Source organism: Podarcis cretensis (assembly GCF_951804945.1).
Source record: "Podarcis cretensis genome assembly, chromosome: 1".
NCBI classification, from domain to species: domain Eukaryota; kingdom Metazoa; phylum Chordata; class Lepidosauria; order Squamata; family Lacertidae; genus Podarcis; species Podarcis cretensis.
Genome location: NC_137170.1, coordinates 43,360,439 through 43,374,531, shown reverse-complemented (window position 1 = coordinate 43,374,531; position 14,093 = coordinate 43,360,439). Strand labels below are relative to the sequence as shown.

The following is a 14,093-nucleotide window of genomic DNA, read 5'->3' as shown; positions in this document are numbered from 1 at the left end:
ATATTTCAGTTCTTGAATTTTGTTACAGCTCAAACACACTTTTAGTTGTTGTGCCTACTCAAAATAAACTGGCAAATAAATAAATACTTTAAAATAAATAAATAAGCTGCCAAAGCAAATTGTTGCAAGAGCCACCAGCAGCGTAACATTTCATCCCATTGTAAGTCACACACACACAAAAAAAACCAATAGCCTCAGCAACCAGGTGACAAATTCTGAAATCCAAGTGGCTGAATACAGGTGAGCACAACGTAGTTTTATTGAAACGTGTTTACAAGGAGTGGACAGAACAGGCCACGTATTTATAAGAATGCAAGGATAAAGAATTCAAGCTGCCATGAAACGATATTTACAGACATTTTAGCAGCTGTACACAAGGAAGCTTGTAATGTGGCACAGAGAGGTACCTCCAAAGAATAGATGAACTGTACATGTAAGTAAGGCATCTTTTACAAACGCTCTTTTACATGAAGAAATAAATGCAAGCAGTATTTCAACTGTTTATACACCTCAAAGTAAAAGAAGATCAAGCAAGAACTCTCACTTGTGCTTGGGGTGGGGGAGGTTGAAGCAAGGAGGGGTGTAGAAAAACTGGGTGGTCTTAGAAGGGTATTTCCTCTAAATCAGAAGAGGTTCCAGCTTTGCCTAGGGATCACTGAAGAAGAACTGTGAAATGCAGCAGTCAGTTCTTGTCTTAGCTCTCTCAGCAGAGGCACAGTAGACTCGCCTTTTGTGTTTAGAATTCTTTCAAAGAATTTACTCCACAAGTCACTGCCAGCAGACCTAAAACCAGATAGGAAAGCAATTTTCATTCAGAATGTCACACACATGGATGCTTGGGGATGCTTGCTAATATGTCAGTCTCTCAATTTTCACTGAAAAGGGTATTTTGAGTCCATAGTTAAAAGTAGATAAAATTATTAAATTTCTAGCCTATAACTTTTAACACAATTTTTAGAACATAATTTACAGTAATACTGTAAACTGTACACTGACTGGATGTGGCAGATTTGAAATTTACTGCAGATCACCTGGGACTAAAAACAAGCTAGTTGCCAGTAACTAATGCAGAGCTACAAACTGAAAAACTTGCGGACTCTTTACTGTTTGCTTCATTATGCCATATTGATTCATTCAGTTTGTTTACCCAAAGGGCAGGCCCAGTTGAAGACAAATAACTCCAAGGAGATATATATTCACTGCAGCTCTTGCCTCTTGCAATGCACCTTTTCCCTGTTAACCAACATTTTTTTTTTTTTTTAAAGTGTACTGGTTGTACAAGAACCATACTGTAATAATTTTCACTGGCTAAAAAAGGCAACACCACATTTGCATTCACATGCTTCATTAATTCAAGATATGTACTCAGAGTAGTGCAACAGAATTCAGACTTGCTTATAAGATATGTGCATTGTGTCATGGAATTTGAACTTTAAGTCTGGTTACTAATATTCGGCCACGTTTCAAAAGCAATATATACACAGCTCTTTAGAAAGTTAGTTCCTGCTTTAATGCTACAGGAATGCAGAGATCTCCTTTCTAATTTCATAGATAGTATATGCAAGTATTGACCATCCCCCTTTAAAATGGAAAATATAGTTGCGCTTAATCCAACAATCTAAACTATTTTGCACAGAGTGCAATTTAGCAAATATTAGTTGATATTTGATCACTCAATTTTGTCAGCCTACAGCTTTCTGCTTAAACAGCAGCACTGGAAATCTTTGAGGACATGATAAAGGTAAAGGGACCCCTGACCATTAAGTCCAGTTGTGATCGACTCTGGGGTTGCGGCGCTCATCTCGGTTTATTGGGTGAGGGAGCTGGCGTTTGTCCGCAGACAGCTTCCGGGTCATGTGGCCAGAATGACTAAGCCACTTCTGGCGAACCAGAGCAGCCCACAGAAACGCCATTTACCTTCCTGCCGGAGCACTACCTATTTATCTACTTGCACTTTGTGCTTTCGAACTGCTAGGTTGGCAGGAGCAGGGACTAAACAACGGGAGCTCACCCTGTCACGGGGATTAGAACCGCCGACCTTCTGATCGGCAAGTCCTAGGCTCTGTGGTTTAAGCCACAGCGCCACCCGCGGCTCTTTGAGAACATGGTAACATTCAGCATAAACCTTTGCACAAGGAATCAAACTCTGCATGTGAGAGTTCTGTGGCACTTCAAGTAGGAATGGGGAACCTATGAACGCTCCAGAAGTGCTGGGCTACAACCCTCATCATCCCTGATCATTGGCCATGCTGGCTGGGGTTGATGTCCAACAGCATCTGGAAGGTTACAGCTTCCTCACCCCTGACCTAAAGCATTCCTCCTACCAGCTCTCAAGAAAAACCTCATCCAAGAACCAGGAATGAAACAAGTTGAAACAAAAAGCATAACAACACCAGCAGCTGCAAACCCCATGTAGTGCAAATGTGTTTAGTATCTGTATTTTAGAGAACCAGGCTTGCCTAGACAGAGTGTTAAGTGTTAACCGAAACACCTTAGTCAGTTTTGCCTATCTGGAAATCTATCTACGTAATTTAAGATTCAATTTAAGAACAGGAACAAGGAGTTCCTGCATACATACACAAACACTTTTGGCAAAGGTATCTCTTTTTCTGCAATATTCTGAACCTTCCAATCAACGTAAGAAAGCGCTGAATATACTGCTCCTTGCAAACCCATCACACCCACACCATGAGCCAGCTCCATGAAGAACTGCTGCTGATGTAAAACTCTCTATATTAAGCCCATCTATAAAAGCAGATGGCTATAAAAAGGCAGCTTTGTTCCAACTCTTTAGAACACATAAAGTGCAACAGATTTTTTCTGCCTTGGAACAGACTTAAACAGGAATTGCCAGGATGGTTGACAGCAAAAAGGAAAAGCATCAATTTGCATCAAACAACCATCTATATACCCCCTTGATTCTACTTATGTAGGGGATTAAAATCAAAATATAATAAAGAGACAGGAGAAGTTAATTGGTAAACATTGCACAGCAGACCACTCTCCTGGGCAGCCTTCACCATTCTGATGCCCTATGGATGTTCTGCACTGCAATGCCCATCAGAGTCAGCCAGCCCAGTCTACAAAAAGTTAACATTCCTCCTTCAGAGAAAAGATTGGTATACTACAGATCTAAAACACATATCATTCCATGTCTGAGATAAGCCAGCAGGTGCAAGGTCAGCCAAGTCAGTTTACTATGGCAATGGCCCAGTGCCATCTTTATAAGTAAGGCGAGTCAGTGAGTGCTGTCTATGAGTCGGAGTCTGTGTTATGTCTTGAATTGCTGGAGCAAAGAAATATTTCCTACTTGCATATAGATGTATCTGCAAAGCCTACAAACTATATGTATACAGCAACGTCCAAAACTGAAGCTTGATCTTCTGTACTGGTTAACAATTTGGGACCTTAAGCTATCTCTATGTGGTGACTAGAACTGGGGGCAACTTCCACCTGGGGGGTATCTCACCTAAGATCTCCAACACATCATCCCTGACCACTGGCCATATTGGCTGAGGCTAAAGGAGTCAGAATCTATCATCTGGAGGGCCACAGGTTCCTCATCCCTGGGTATACGGCATTGGGAAACAGAGAAGCAATGGTGTCACAGCTGATGATGTCTGGCCTCTGACACCTTGGCTTCCAAGCTAAAGATGTTGGCCATTCCTGAACCAGAATGTAGCAGTGGTGTGGATATAAATTTGCTCCAGAAAATCAAACATCAAACTGGCTTGAAATTCAGTTGCACAGCTACATTGGTATCCCTTCTCCTCCCTCAAGACCTGTTAGCATCCTTCACTTTACAATATAAATAGTTGGGGAATAGGGATCTCCTAACAACTCTTAGCACCCTTAACCACACTTCCCAGTGTTCTTTGGGGAAGCCATTGCTGTTTAAAGTGGTATATTACTTTAACTATACAGTGCAGATGGAGCCTCCAATTTGCTCTGTTCATCAACTGATCAATACATGTAGCCCTAACTCAAACATGCACATACCATTAGCTGGCAGACGTTATCACTTCTACAACTATGAATCAGAACCAGTCAATAGAGGAGATAGAACTAATAGTCTAATACAGGAGATAGAACTAATAGTCTAATACTTACTGAGATAAGTCTCTCATAGTTTTCCAGTGGCCTTTCTCCTGATAAACTTTCATGGGCTCCCCACACAATATTAGATGTATTGTGTCTGCAATGCCAAGCAAGTCCACCTAAAATCACAACATCATTAGTCAAACTTGGTACTGTCCTCACCTGCAGTTTTAACACCCATCATCATTTAAGTTGCACAGTAAAACAATTTGAAAACTACTCCAGAAATACCATTATCAGCTTCTATGATGTCATTATGGGGTCTTCCAGTAAGTGATGCAAGAATTTTTTTTTAGAAAACAATTCTTACAAATTAAATATAAAAAAGCAAATAGTGGCAATTAGCTGCACATGGGAATAAAACAACAGGAGAAGTAGGCTGCCACCTTCTTTTAGCCAATAGAAGAAATGAAGACTAAGGTGAAAGGGGTGTTCCCATGTAAGAGAGTCTTGCATGGTTTGTGCAAAGAGCTCCACAAATCCAGACTACATGCCACCTACATAAAAGGTCAGGACATCTGATTTTTCATAATGGCCAAGGGCTATCAACAATATTTTTTCTACAGATACATGTATTCACCTGGTGAGGAAGTGATTTATCATCAAGGATCTGTTTCCCGTTCTGGGTCTGAGCTATTGGAAAACTTTTTAGTGAATTCACTGCTGGCTGCAGCTGCAGGTCTAAGCTGTGGGAGAAATCCACTATTTTGAGAGCACTGGTGGTTTCAGCGACAGCGTTCGGATTGCAGATTCTGAGGAAAGATTTGTGGACACAAGTTTCTTGAATGCTCCATTGCACTTGCACTTCGCTATGCTGCTAACTCCCTCTGGTGTTTGTCTTAAGAACTGGTACTAAAAGGAGTTTACACTAACAGCAAATTATTCTATTATAGTTCTCAGTGTAGAATTACTGTGGATGAAAAACACGTTTCTGCTCCTTCTCCTTCTGTCCCCTTATTTCCCCGTAAAAGCTTCTCCAGAGGTTTGGGAGAAGGAGTTGAAGGAAGAAGTCTCATTGCATTAGTGCAAGTACACTTAACCAACATTACCTTTTTTCCCTATAAGAACACATCATTACAGATTGTAGAATAATCAGAATCTCACCCTCTGTTGGCATTAACCAGTATAGGACCATTTCTGCTATAGTTCCTACGTTTGAAAGCCAACATCCCCAGGGTACTTGTAGAAGTAAGCGCATAGTATAGCTACATATTTATGATCAAGACCATCAAAGGCCATTGAAAGATTCAGCCAGGTCAACAAGCTGCTTAGAAGCCTCAAAGAAAGGTAGGACAAAAATAGAATCCACAAAGCTTTAATTTACTAGCAACAACTTTCTACATTATGATACTGTAATGATACAGTATATTAATAATAATATTAATAAATACTCTGCATAGTCTATTTACTCACAGCACTAGTACAAAACAAACATCCGACATTTAAAATTCAAGCCATCTGAACACCTTCTCCTCCCACCCACCCCAATCCAAATGACTTGTATCAATTCAGGATTAACTTTAGAAAGCACAAAGCCCAAGGTATGGGGTCACTGGAAAGGAGCAGCCAACCTGTCTCCCAAGAATAGTGTCCTTGGATGCAAATTTCCATGGACTATCTCCACTCTGTGTAATTTCTCCACCACTTCTAGAAGATTGTTGACAATCCATGTGACTGCTTCTTGGGGCAGGGTATGAATCATATCCTGAGAAGGAAAGAGCAACATAATCTATTACAGTACTATGCCATCATGGTCCAAGCAGGTACATTTGATCATAGGTGGGAACCTATTGGGCTTGAAGAGGGTTGTCAAAACATAGAAAATAGCAAGCGTAATGTGTATTATAAGGACTCAGAATTGGCTTCCCCTTACTCAACCAAGTGATCACACTGATAAAACAAGTCTCTTGTACTTTTCCACATTTATATGACCAAGACTCTGGATGGATCATTTAAACAGAAACATGTACTTTAAACCATTTAGCACAAGTTATACTGGAAGCATTTGAGTTCATGCATTAGCATCAGCATTCTACTAGCTGGGGGCAAAGGGATCTGCATTATTAACTATATGACTGGGGAACCACTCAACATTGTAGCAATGTGCTTTGGTACAATTGGGGTTACGGTCATACTCCAGATCAGGGCTAGGCAACCTAAGGCCCTTGGGCAGGATGTGGCCCAATTGCCTTCTCAATCCAGCCCACTGACAGTCCGGGAATCAGCATGTTTTTACATGAGTAGAATGTGTCCTTTTATTTAAAATGCATCTCTGGGTTATTTGTGGGGCATAGGAATTTATTCACCCCCCCCCCAAAAAAAATATATATAGTCTGGCCCACCACATGGTCTGAGGGACGGTGGACCAGCCCACGGCTGAAAAAGGTTGCTGACCCCTGCTCTAGATAACAAGCATGGAAAATCTCAGAGTGCCAGAAAACAAGGCCAAGAGGATGCATATATCACCCGCACCTTAGGATTGATTCTCGCATACAAGTCCTGCTTGGCTTTTTCCTGCACTGTATTGCTTGAAGATGCAAACTGTAAACTCAGGGATTTATTTATGTAGCACCATCCAAGTTGCACATCATACTTGATGCAAATAATGAGGTGACTTTCTGCCCAACCACAGCAGACTTACACTTTAAACAAAGGCAAATGGGAGGTGACGGGAGACGGGGAAGGAACTGAAGGCAGGGCTAAACAGAAGAATACTGTATGCTGTTACTGCAGTTCCTCCAGCTTAGTTATGGTAGGGATATGGGGGACTCCTATAATCACTTGGTGGGGGAAATTAGAGAAAATGGCTTCCAGCTCTGTCTATGCACTGCCTAGTTCATAGTAAACGTTTCTTCACACGGTTGTGTCTATGCTCACATGGCCACATGGAGAAGGATAAGTGGAACCAACATTTTCAGACTCATTTTCAATATGCACCTCAACTCTGCCCATCATACTAGGGTTATCCACACTGACCTGGACAGTAAAATCATTTATCCCCTTGTGCAGAGTCACACAGCCATTGTGATATAAGAAACAAGAGCAGTTTGCATTAAAGCTCTGATCAAACTCAGTGCCTAGACGCTCTTGGAGTTGCAGTGTGATATAGAAGTCCCATGGCAGAGGTTCTGAATACACCTAAACAGAAGGAAAATAAAAATACCTATAGTTGAAACTGCACCATTGACCTAAATGATTGTTCACACAGAATCCAGATGACTTCTGTGCTGGATGGCAGCCTTTATGCAGCATATTATAATCCTGAGCTGACATGACAGGCCTCACAGCATAACTAGGAAGGACATTTTTATACTGTCATCTCACCCAACGACATCCATGCTTACAATGTGCTCTAGAATTACTGCCAATACAACTTATATTGGATAACACAGCACAGCTCCACCAAAGCAGTTTGGAAGAGATGTGAATGCAAAGTGGCCCTTCCCAACCTAAACATCTTACAGGGAAGTTATAAATGACCTGAAGAAGTGTGCATGGACACAAAAGCTCATACCAATAACAAACTTAGTTGGTCTCTAAGGTGCTACTGGAAGGAATTTTTTTTTTTATTTTGTTCTGAATTAGAATGTTCTCCTTCATGAAGATGCAAGAATATGGTAAACAAAAAGAGAAATCAAAACACGAGGACTCCTCATTAAAACTTGCAATCTTCATCAAGACTCTCACCCAGCTGAATGAAAAGTAAAGTTATGTTATACTGCTTATTTAAACTGAACTGCTAAAAGCTGTTTTCCACACACCCCACTACCAATAATGTCTGGAACAAGCAAGCCTTCAACAGCATGATAGAGCCCATTCGGAATATTAAATATAAGATAATAACTAGTAAAAACAGCACATGACGGAAATAGTATATCATTTAAACATTATAAAACCCCAAGAAGTCAAGGAAAAAAGAAAAGGAACCAAGGACATTAACCATAGGTGATCAAGGATAAGACCTTCTCCACTATAAAACCAGTGTGGTTGCAGTCCCTTCCCAAGAAAACTTCAACTGGTATGAAGTCTCAGTTATGGACACCAGGTTAATACAGTTTTATTCTAACATGCTGTTAGCTGAACTGAACTTATGATTTTTTATAACTGCTGCTCTTTGGATAGGCTATGCCCTTACACTTCAAAGTTGGTTTTATGGTGCCTTTCTGCTTTTATGCTGTTGTAAATTTAAGATACTTTATAATATCAACACAACAACATTTTATTGTGTATTTTTGTTCCTAATTTGGGAGCTACCTTGGAGATTTCAACAAATTGAAAAATGGGGCATCTAGCTATTCAGAACAGAAATAAGAGGGCCCCAACACAAGTCAAGGAAAAATAAGAAGGGGGTTGATAAAGGAGTAGTGAAGATAAGGAGGACACTTATATACCTTTATTAAAACTGTATTTGAGTCTTCATCTGCACAGCTGGTTGCTACAGCAGAAAACAGCTTGTCACCTTCACTGATCAGATGCTCCTGAGTGATAGAGTATTTCACACCCCCTGTTGAAAGAGAATTTTAAGACTGAAGTAATCATGGCCACCACATGTTGAAAGCAATCTATGGAGAGAACATTCTACAATATAGATAATTAAAACTTAAGAAAGCTGACTTCTGTTGCCTTTAATGTTTTCAAACCTGAAGTGTGAATCATGAATAAGATCATCCAGCCCTTTCTACAAATTTGCAAATAACATGTTTTTCAATCACTGCCTCACAATGGGCAGGAGTCAACTAATGAGTCCCACCAGCAGAAGCACTGTGCAAGGACTTCCACTTTCTCCCCCCCCCCAAAAAAAAGGCTTTGGGGAGGGAAAAGAACCTACAGAACTGCATGTGGAGGAGATTTGAGGAGGGGGTCATTACATCTGGCAAACCAAAATGCTTTCCCTGACATAAATTGTCTTACCATGACATCAAATTCCTGCCCAGAATTGACAGGTTCTGGCTTCCGGTCGGCGCCAGCGCTTAATGGCGGCTCTCTCCCCGATCTCCGGAGAGAGGGCTGCTTCACGAGTTCGGGTCTGACCGCTACGGCGAAGCGGGGACCCCTAAAATCACAGGCGCGGAAGCCTGTGAACAAGGAGACTCGGTGGGCACCTTTTGCGCCCCCCTTTACTGCAAAAGAGCCTTTTTAAAGGCTCCGGAGGAGCATCGGGGGATCGTGCGGTGCTGAGAGTCGCTACCCAGCCCGTGAAGTGAAGCCGCGTCGCCATAAGCGGAGAGCGCCGATTCCTTCCTGAAATCTGGACTGAAATTGAAATACCCGTAAGTAGGATTGGGAAACCTACTGGGATTACAAAAAAACGTTTGAAATTTGGCTGAAAACGGGGTTGGTAAATAAAGGAAGTCTGCCTCCCCCGGTTTGCATGGTTTTTAAAGCAATGGAACTGGAAAGCTGCAATTGAAGGAAAAGTAACTTTGAACTTTTGAATTACCTAACTTTGGCATTGAACTTTAACTACCCCTCCAGCAAGCAGGAGCAGGGGGGGGGGGAGAAAAGGAAATTTGGCTTAACCTGCGTGAGAGGAAATTTAAGTGATTAATTTCTGCTGTCTCTGACTCTGGGAACGGACTGCCTGGGTGAAGCGCTTTGACAGGAACTGTCTGATAGAACCTGCTGCAAAGCGGAGAGCTTAAATAGATACAATTTTGGGGACTTTACAGATACAATTTTTGGGACTTTACAGAAATAAATACTGTTGCAATTGGAAGACTGAAAGCTTCTTTCTCCAAGAGGGCTTTTGGTTTCTTTGTTTCTTCTGCTTATTGGATATAATGTACTGCTCCCTCTAGAGGGCTGAAAGGCTACAGTTTGTAACATAGACTGTCAAATAAAAACAAGTCACTGGATTTTTCCACTTAAGAGCTGTTCCTGTGGGAACGACCTTGGGACATGAGTGGTTCCGCAGAAGACATAACAACAAGATCTAAGGCTAAAGCTGCACAAAAGAAAAGAGGCTCAATATCAGGCTTAGCTGGACAGGAGAAAGGAATAAATGCATTCATGGAATCAGTGACTCAAGCATTACTCAAAATAAATGAATCTTTAGAAAATTTGACCAAGCAGAGCACGGAGAATACCAAACAATTGACAGAACTTACAACAAAATTGGACTTGAATACAAAAAGTATTACATCTAACACAGAAACTATAAATAGATTGGTTCAAGAAAATGCTACAATTCGAAAAATTGCAGAAGAGGCTAAAGCCACTGCTGAAAACACACAGGAAAGTTTAATACCAGTCTGCAAGAAGTTGGACCAACATGAGGCGGCCTTGTCTTTGTGGGAGATGCAGAGGAAAGAGAGGAATTTGAGACTTAGGCTGGTCCCTGAAAGTGAAGGGGACAACCTAGTGGACTTTCTCACAAAAGAATTATCAGAATTTTGGCAGGTAAATTCAGAGGAAGACGACTTTAAGATAATAACCGCCTTCAGACTGGGCAGAAGGCAAGGCAGGAAGATCCCAAGGGATTGTCTGATAACTCTGAGATCCAAAGAGGAAAGAGATAAAATTTTAAATTTACATTACCAGAGAACCCTTCAGATTGGAAATGCTTCTGTTCAAATTTACAAGGACATCCCAAAATACATTCTGGAGGTAAGAACTTATTTTAAGAATCTGGTTGACCTGCTGAAGAAGAATAACATACCTTTCAGGTGGGAATTTCCACAAGGCTTGTCTTTTAACTTCAAAGGAAAAAAAGTCAAAATAAGAACAGTGCAAGATAAAGAACAATTCCTAGACAGAAACGAGGAGGACCTTGTGAAAGGAGTGCTTGACTCGACCTCTGATACAGACCTTGGAAACTTGACATTTGGACTGAAATCACCTACGGAAGAAGAACAGCTGCAGGGAGCAGCTGGAGGCAACTAACTAATAATGTCTCTGCAATTTTTAACATGGAACTGTAATGGGCTCAACCTTCCCAGAAAAAGGCGCGAGGTCTTTCATATTTTGAAAAGAGAACAATTGGATTTGATATGTCTACAAGAAACCCACATAACAAGGGCACACAGAAGATTACTTACAAATAAAAGATTAGGACAGGAATTTATCTCATCAGATAAAGTTAAGAAAAGAGGAGTGGTGATCTATGCAAAGGAAAAATTGGCCCCAAAATTGATCTTTAAAGATGAACATGGAAGAACTTTGGCAATTGAGATACAAATCCAAGGAGAAAAACTTTTGATAGTTGGCATCTATGCACCAAGTGAAGGGAAGGCAGAATTTTACAAGAAATTGCATGAGACATTAATGGACTATTTGGATCATAAGGTGATTTTACTAGGAGATATGAACGGCGTGGTCTCTACAAACATGGATAAAGCACAAAGACAGGTGGTCTCTAAGGACGGGAGACTACCTAAGACCTTCTTTGAAATGACTGAAAATATAGATTTGATTGATATCTGGAGAACAAGAAACCCTCTTGAGAGAGAGGGAACATTCTTTTCAGAGGCACAAATGACATGGACAAGAATAGATCAAATATGGATTACTAGTGGAATGGCTCCAAGGATAAAAAAGGTGGAAATCTGCCCAAAGACATGCTCCGACCATAACGCAGTGAAGATGGAAATGAAACTAACAACAGCTGGATCCTTCAGATGGAGAATGAATGACACCCTATTCAGAGAGGTGGAGATTTATAAAAAGGCCCAAAAAACCTTGAAGGACTACTTTGAGATAAATCTGAGGACAGAGGTCAAGAAAAGAGTGATTTGGGACGCAAGTAAGGCCGTGATGCGAGGTTTTCTGATACAACAGAACTCTTTAAAGAGAAAGAAACAAAATGAAAGGAAGGATAAGATTCTGGAAAAAATAAAAGAAGGAGAAAAGAAACTGAGGTCTAAACCAAAGTCTCATGAAATCCTGAGAGAAATTAAGTTCTACCAAATGCAATATATGGAATTGATGAACCAGGAGATAGAATGGAAAATTAAGCAAATGAGACAGAGGACATTTGAATCAGCGGATAAATGTGGGAAACTTCTAGCATGGCAATTGAAGAAGAGACAGAAACTAAACACAGTCACAAGCTTGGAGGTGGATGGAAAGAACATTTTTAAACCAAATGAGATTAGTAATTGCTTTCAGAGTTATTTCAGGAGATTATATGCACAAGGGCCGGAAAATGAAGGAGACATGGAAGATTTTCTTAAGAAATATGGATTACAAAAAATTTTACAACAAAGTATGTTGACTTTAAATGAGAAAATAACAGACCAAGAAGTGGAGGGTGCCATTCAAAATATGCAACTAGGGAAATCTCCAGGACCAGATGGACTAACCTCCAGATATTATAAAGCATTGAAAGAATGGTTAGTACAGCCGCTTAAGGAGGTTTGTAATGAAATATTAGAGGGGAAAAAGGCACCTGAATCGTGGAAAGAAGCTTTCATCACACTTATACCAAAGACTGAAACTGAAAAAAACCAGATTAAGAACTACCGCCCTATATCACTACTTAATGTGGATTACAAAATATTTGCTGACATTTTAGCAAAAAGACTGAAGAGGGTGTTAATGGAGGAGATTCATAAGGACCAGGCAGGCTTTCTCCCAGGAATACACTTATCAGATAATGTAAGGAACATAATTGATATTATGGAACTGCTAACTGTAAATATTAACACAAAGGCAGTCCTGATTTTTGTGGACGCGGAGAAAGCCTTTGATAATATCTCTTGGAAGTTCATGAAGAAGAATCTTCATGGGATGGGGGTAGGTCAAAGGTTTGAAAATGGTATAAGTGCAATATATTCTGAACAAAAGGCTAAGTTAATTGTAAATAATGTGGTTACTGATGAACTTTCCATAGAAAAAGGGACACGGCAGGGGTGCCCGATATCCCCATTACTTTTTATATCAGTCCTGGAGGTTTTGTTGAACATGATCAGGTGGGACCAGCTGGTAAAAGGAGTTCAGGTCGGAGCTAAACACTATAAATTGAAGGCATTTGCAGATGACCTAGTATTGACTTTACAAGAGCCAGACACTAGTACAAAAAGTTTTAGAGTTAATTCAATTCTTTGGTCAGGTGGCATGATTCAAGTTGAATAAACAAAAAACTAAAGTTCTGGAAAAAAACTTAACAAATGTTGAAAGAGAGAGATTCCAAAATGAAACTGGGTTAATGGTGGCAAAGAAAGTAAAATACTTGGGGATTAACATGACATCTAAAAATGTGAACTTATTTAAAGACAATTATGATAAATGTTGGACAGAGGTAAAGAAAGATCTAGAAATATGGTCGAATTTGAAGCTTTCCTTGTTAGGCCGAATTGCAGTGATCAAAATGAATGTATTGCCTAGAATGTTATTTTTGTTTCAGACATTACAAATTGTGGATAAACTGGATTGTTTCAAGAAGTGGCAGAAAGATATATCTAAATTTATCTGGCAGGGCAAAAAGCCCAGAATAAAATTTAAGATACTTACTGATGCAAAAGAAAGAGGGGGGTTTGCCCTGCCGAATTTGAGACTGTACTATGAATCGGCAGCTTTCTGCTGGTTGAAAGATTGGCTACTTCTTGAGAATGCAGATATTCTGGATTTGGAAGGATTTGATAATAGGTTTGGTTGGCATGCATATTTATGGTACGACAAGGTTAAAGTTCACAAGGGTTTTAAAAACCATATTGTTAGGAAAGCACTATATAATGTTTGGATTCGGTACAAGGATTTGTTGGAAAATAAAACTCCTAGGTGGTTATCACCTATGGAGGCTAAGGAGGTGAAGAAACTTAACACGGAATCCAAATGGCCAAAATATTCTGAAATTTTAGAAGAAGAAAGCGGTGAATTTAAACTACAGAGTTTTGAGAAATTAAAGCCCAAGGTGCGAGATTGGCTTCATTATTACCAAATAATGGAAACTTTTAAACAAGACAGGAAAATTGGCTTCCAGGTGGAGAAATCGAAATTGGAAACAGAACTGTTAGAACCCAATACTAAGAATGTATCAAGAATGTACAATTTGTTGC

The 14,093-nt window shown here is 40.2% G+C and overlaps 1 protein-coding gene across 2 annotated transcripts in view; it reads right to left on the bottom strand.

The window, feature by feature from the left end:
* Positions 1-235: 235 nt before the first annotated feature.
* Positions 236-14,093, bottom strand: part of BUB1B (BUB1 mitotic checkpoint serine/threonine kinase B) — a 29,944-nt gene continuing 16,086 nt past the window's right edge. Inside the window, exons 17-22 of one of the 2 annotated variants that reach the window (XM_079995887.1) lie at positions 8,490-8,602; positions 7,075-7,236; positions 5,670-5,803; positions 4,679-4,850; positions 4,111-4,217; positions 236-783 (exon numbers count right to left, since the gene is read on the bottom strand). In XM_079995887.1, coding sequence (XP_079852013.1) covers positions 624-783; positions 4,111-4,217; positions 4,679-4,850; positions 5,670-5,803; positions 7,075-7,236; positions 8,490-8,602 — 848 coding nt within the window. In that variant the 3' untranslated portion in view covers positions 236-623. The other variant, XM_079995888.1, reaches the window with a different exon arrangement.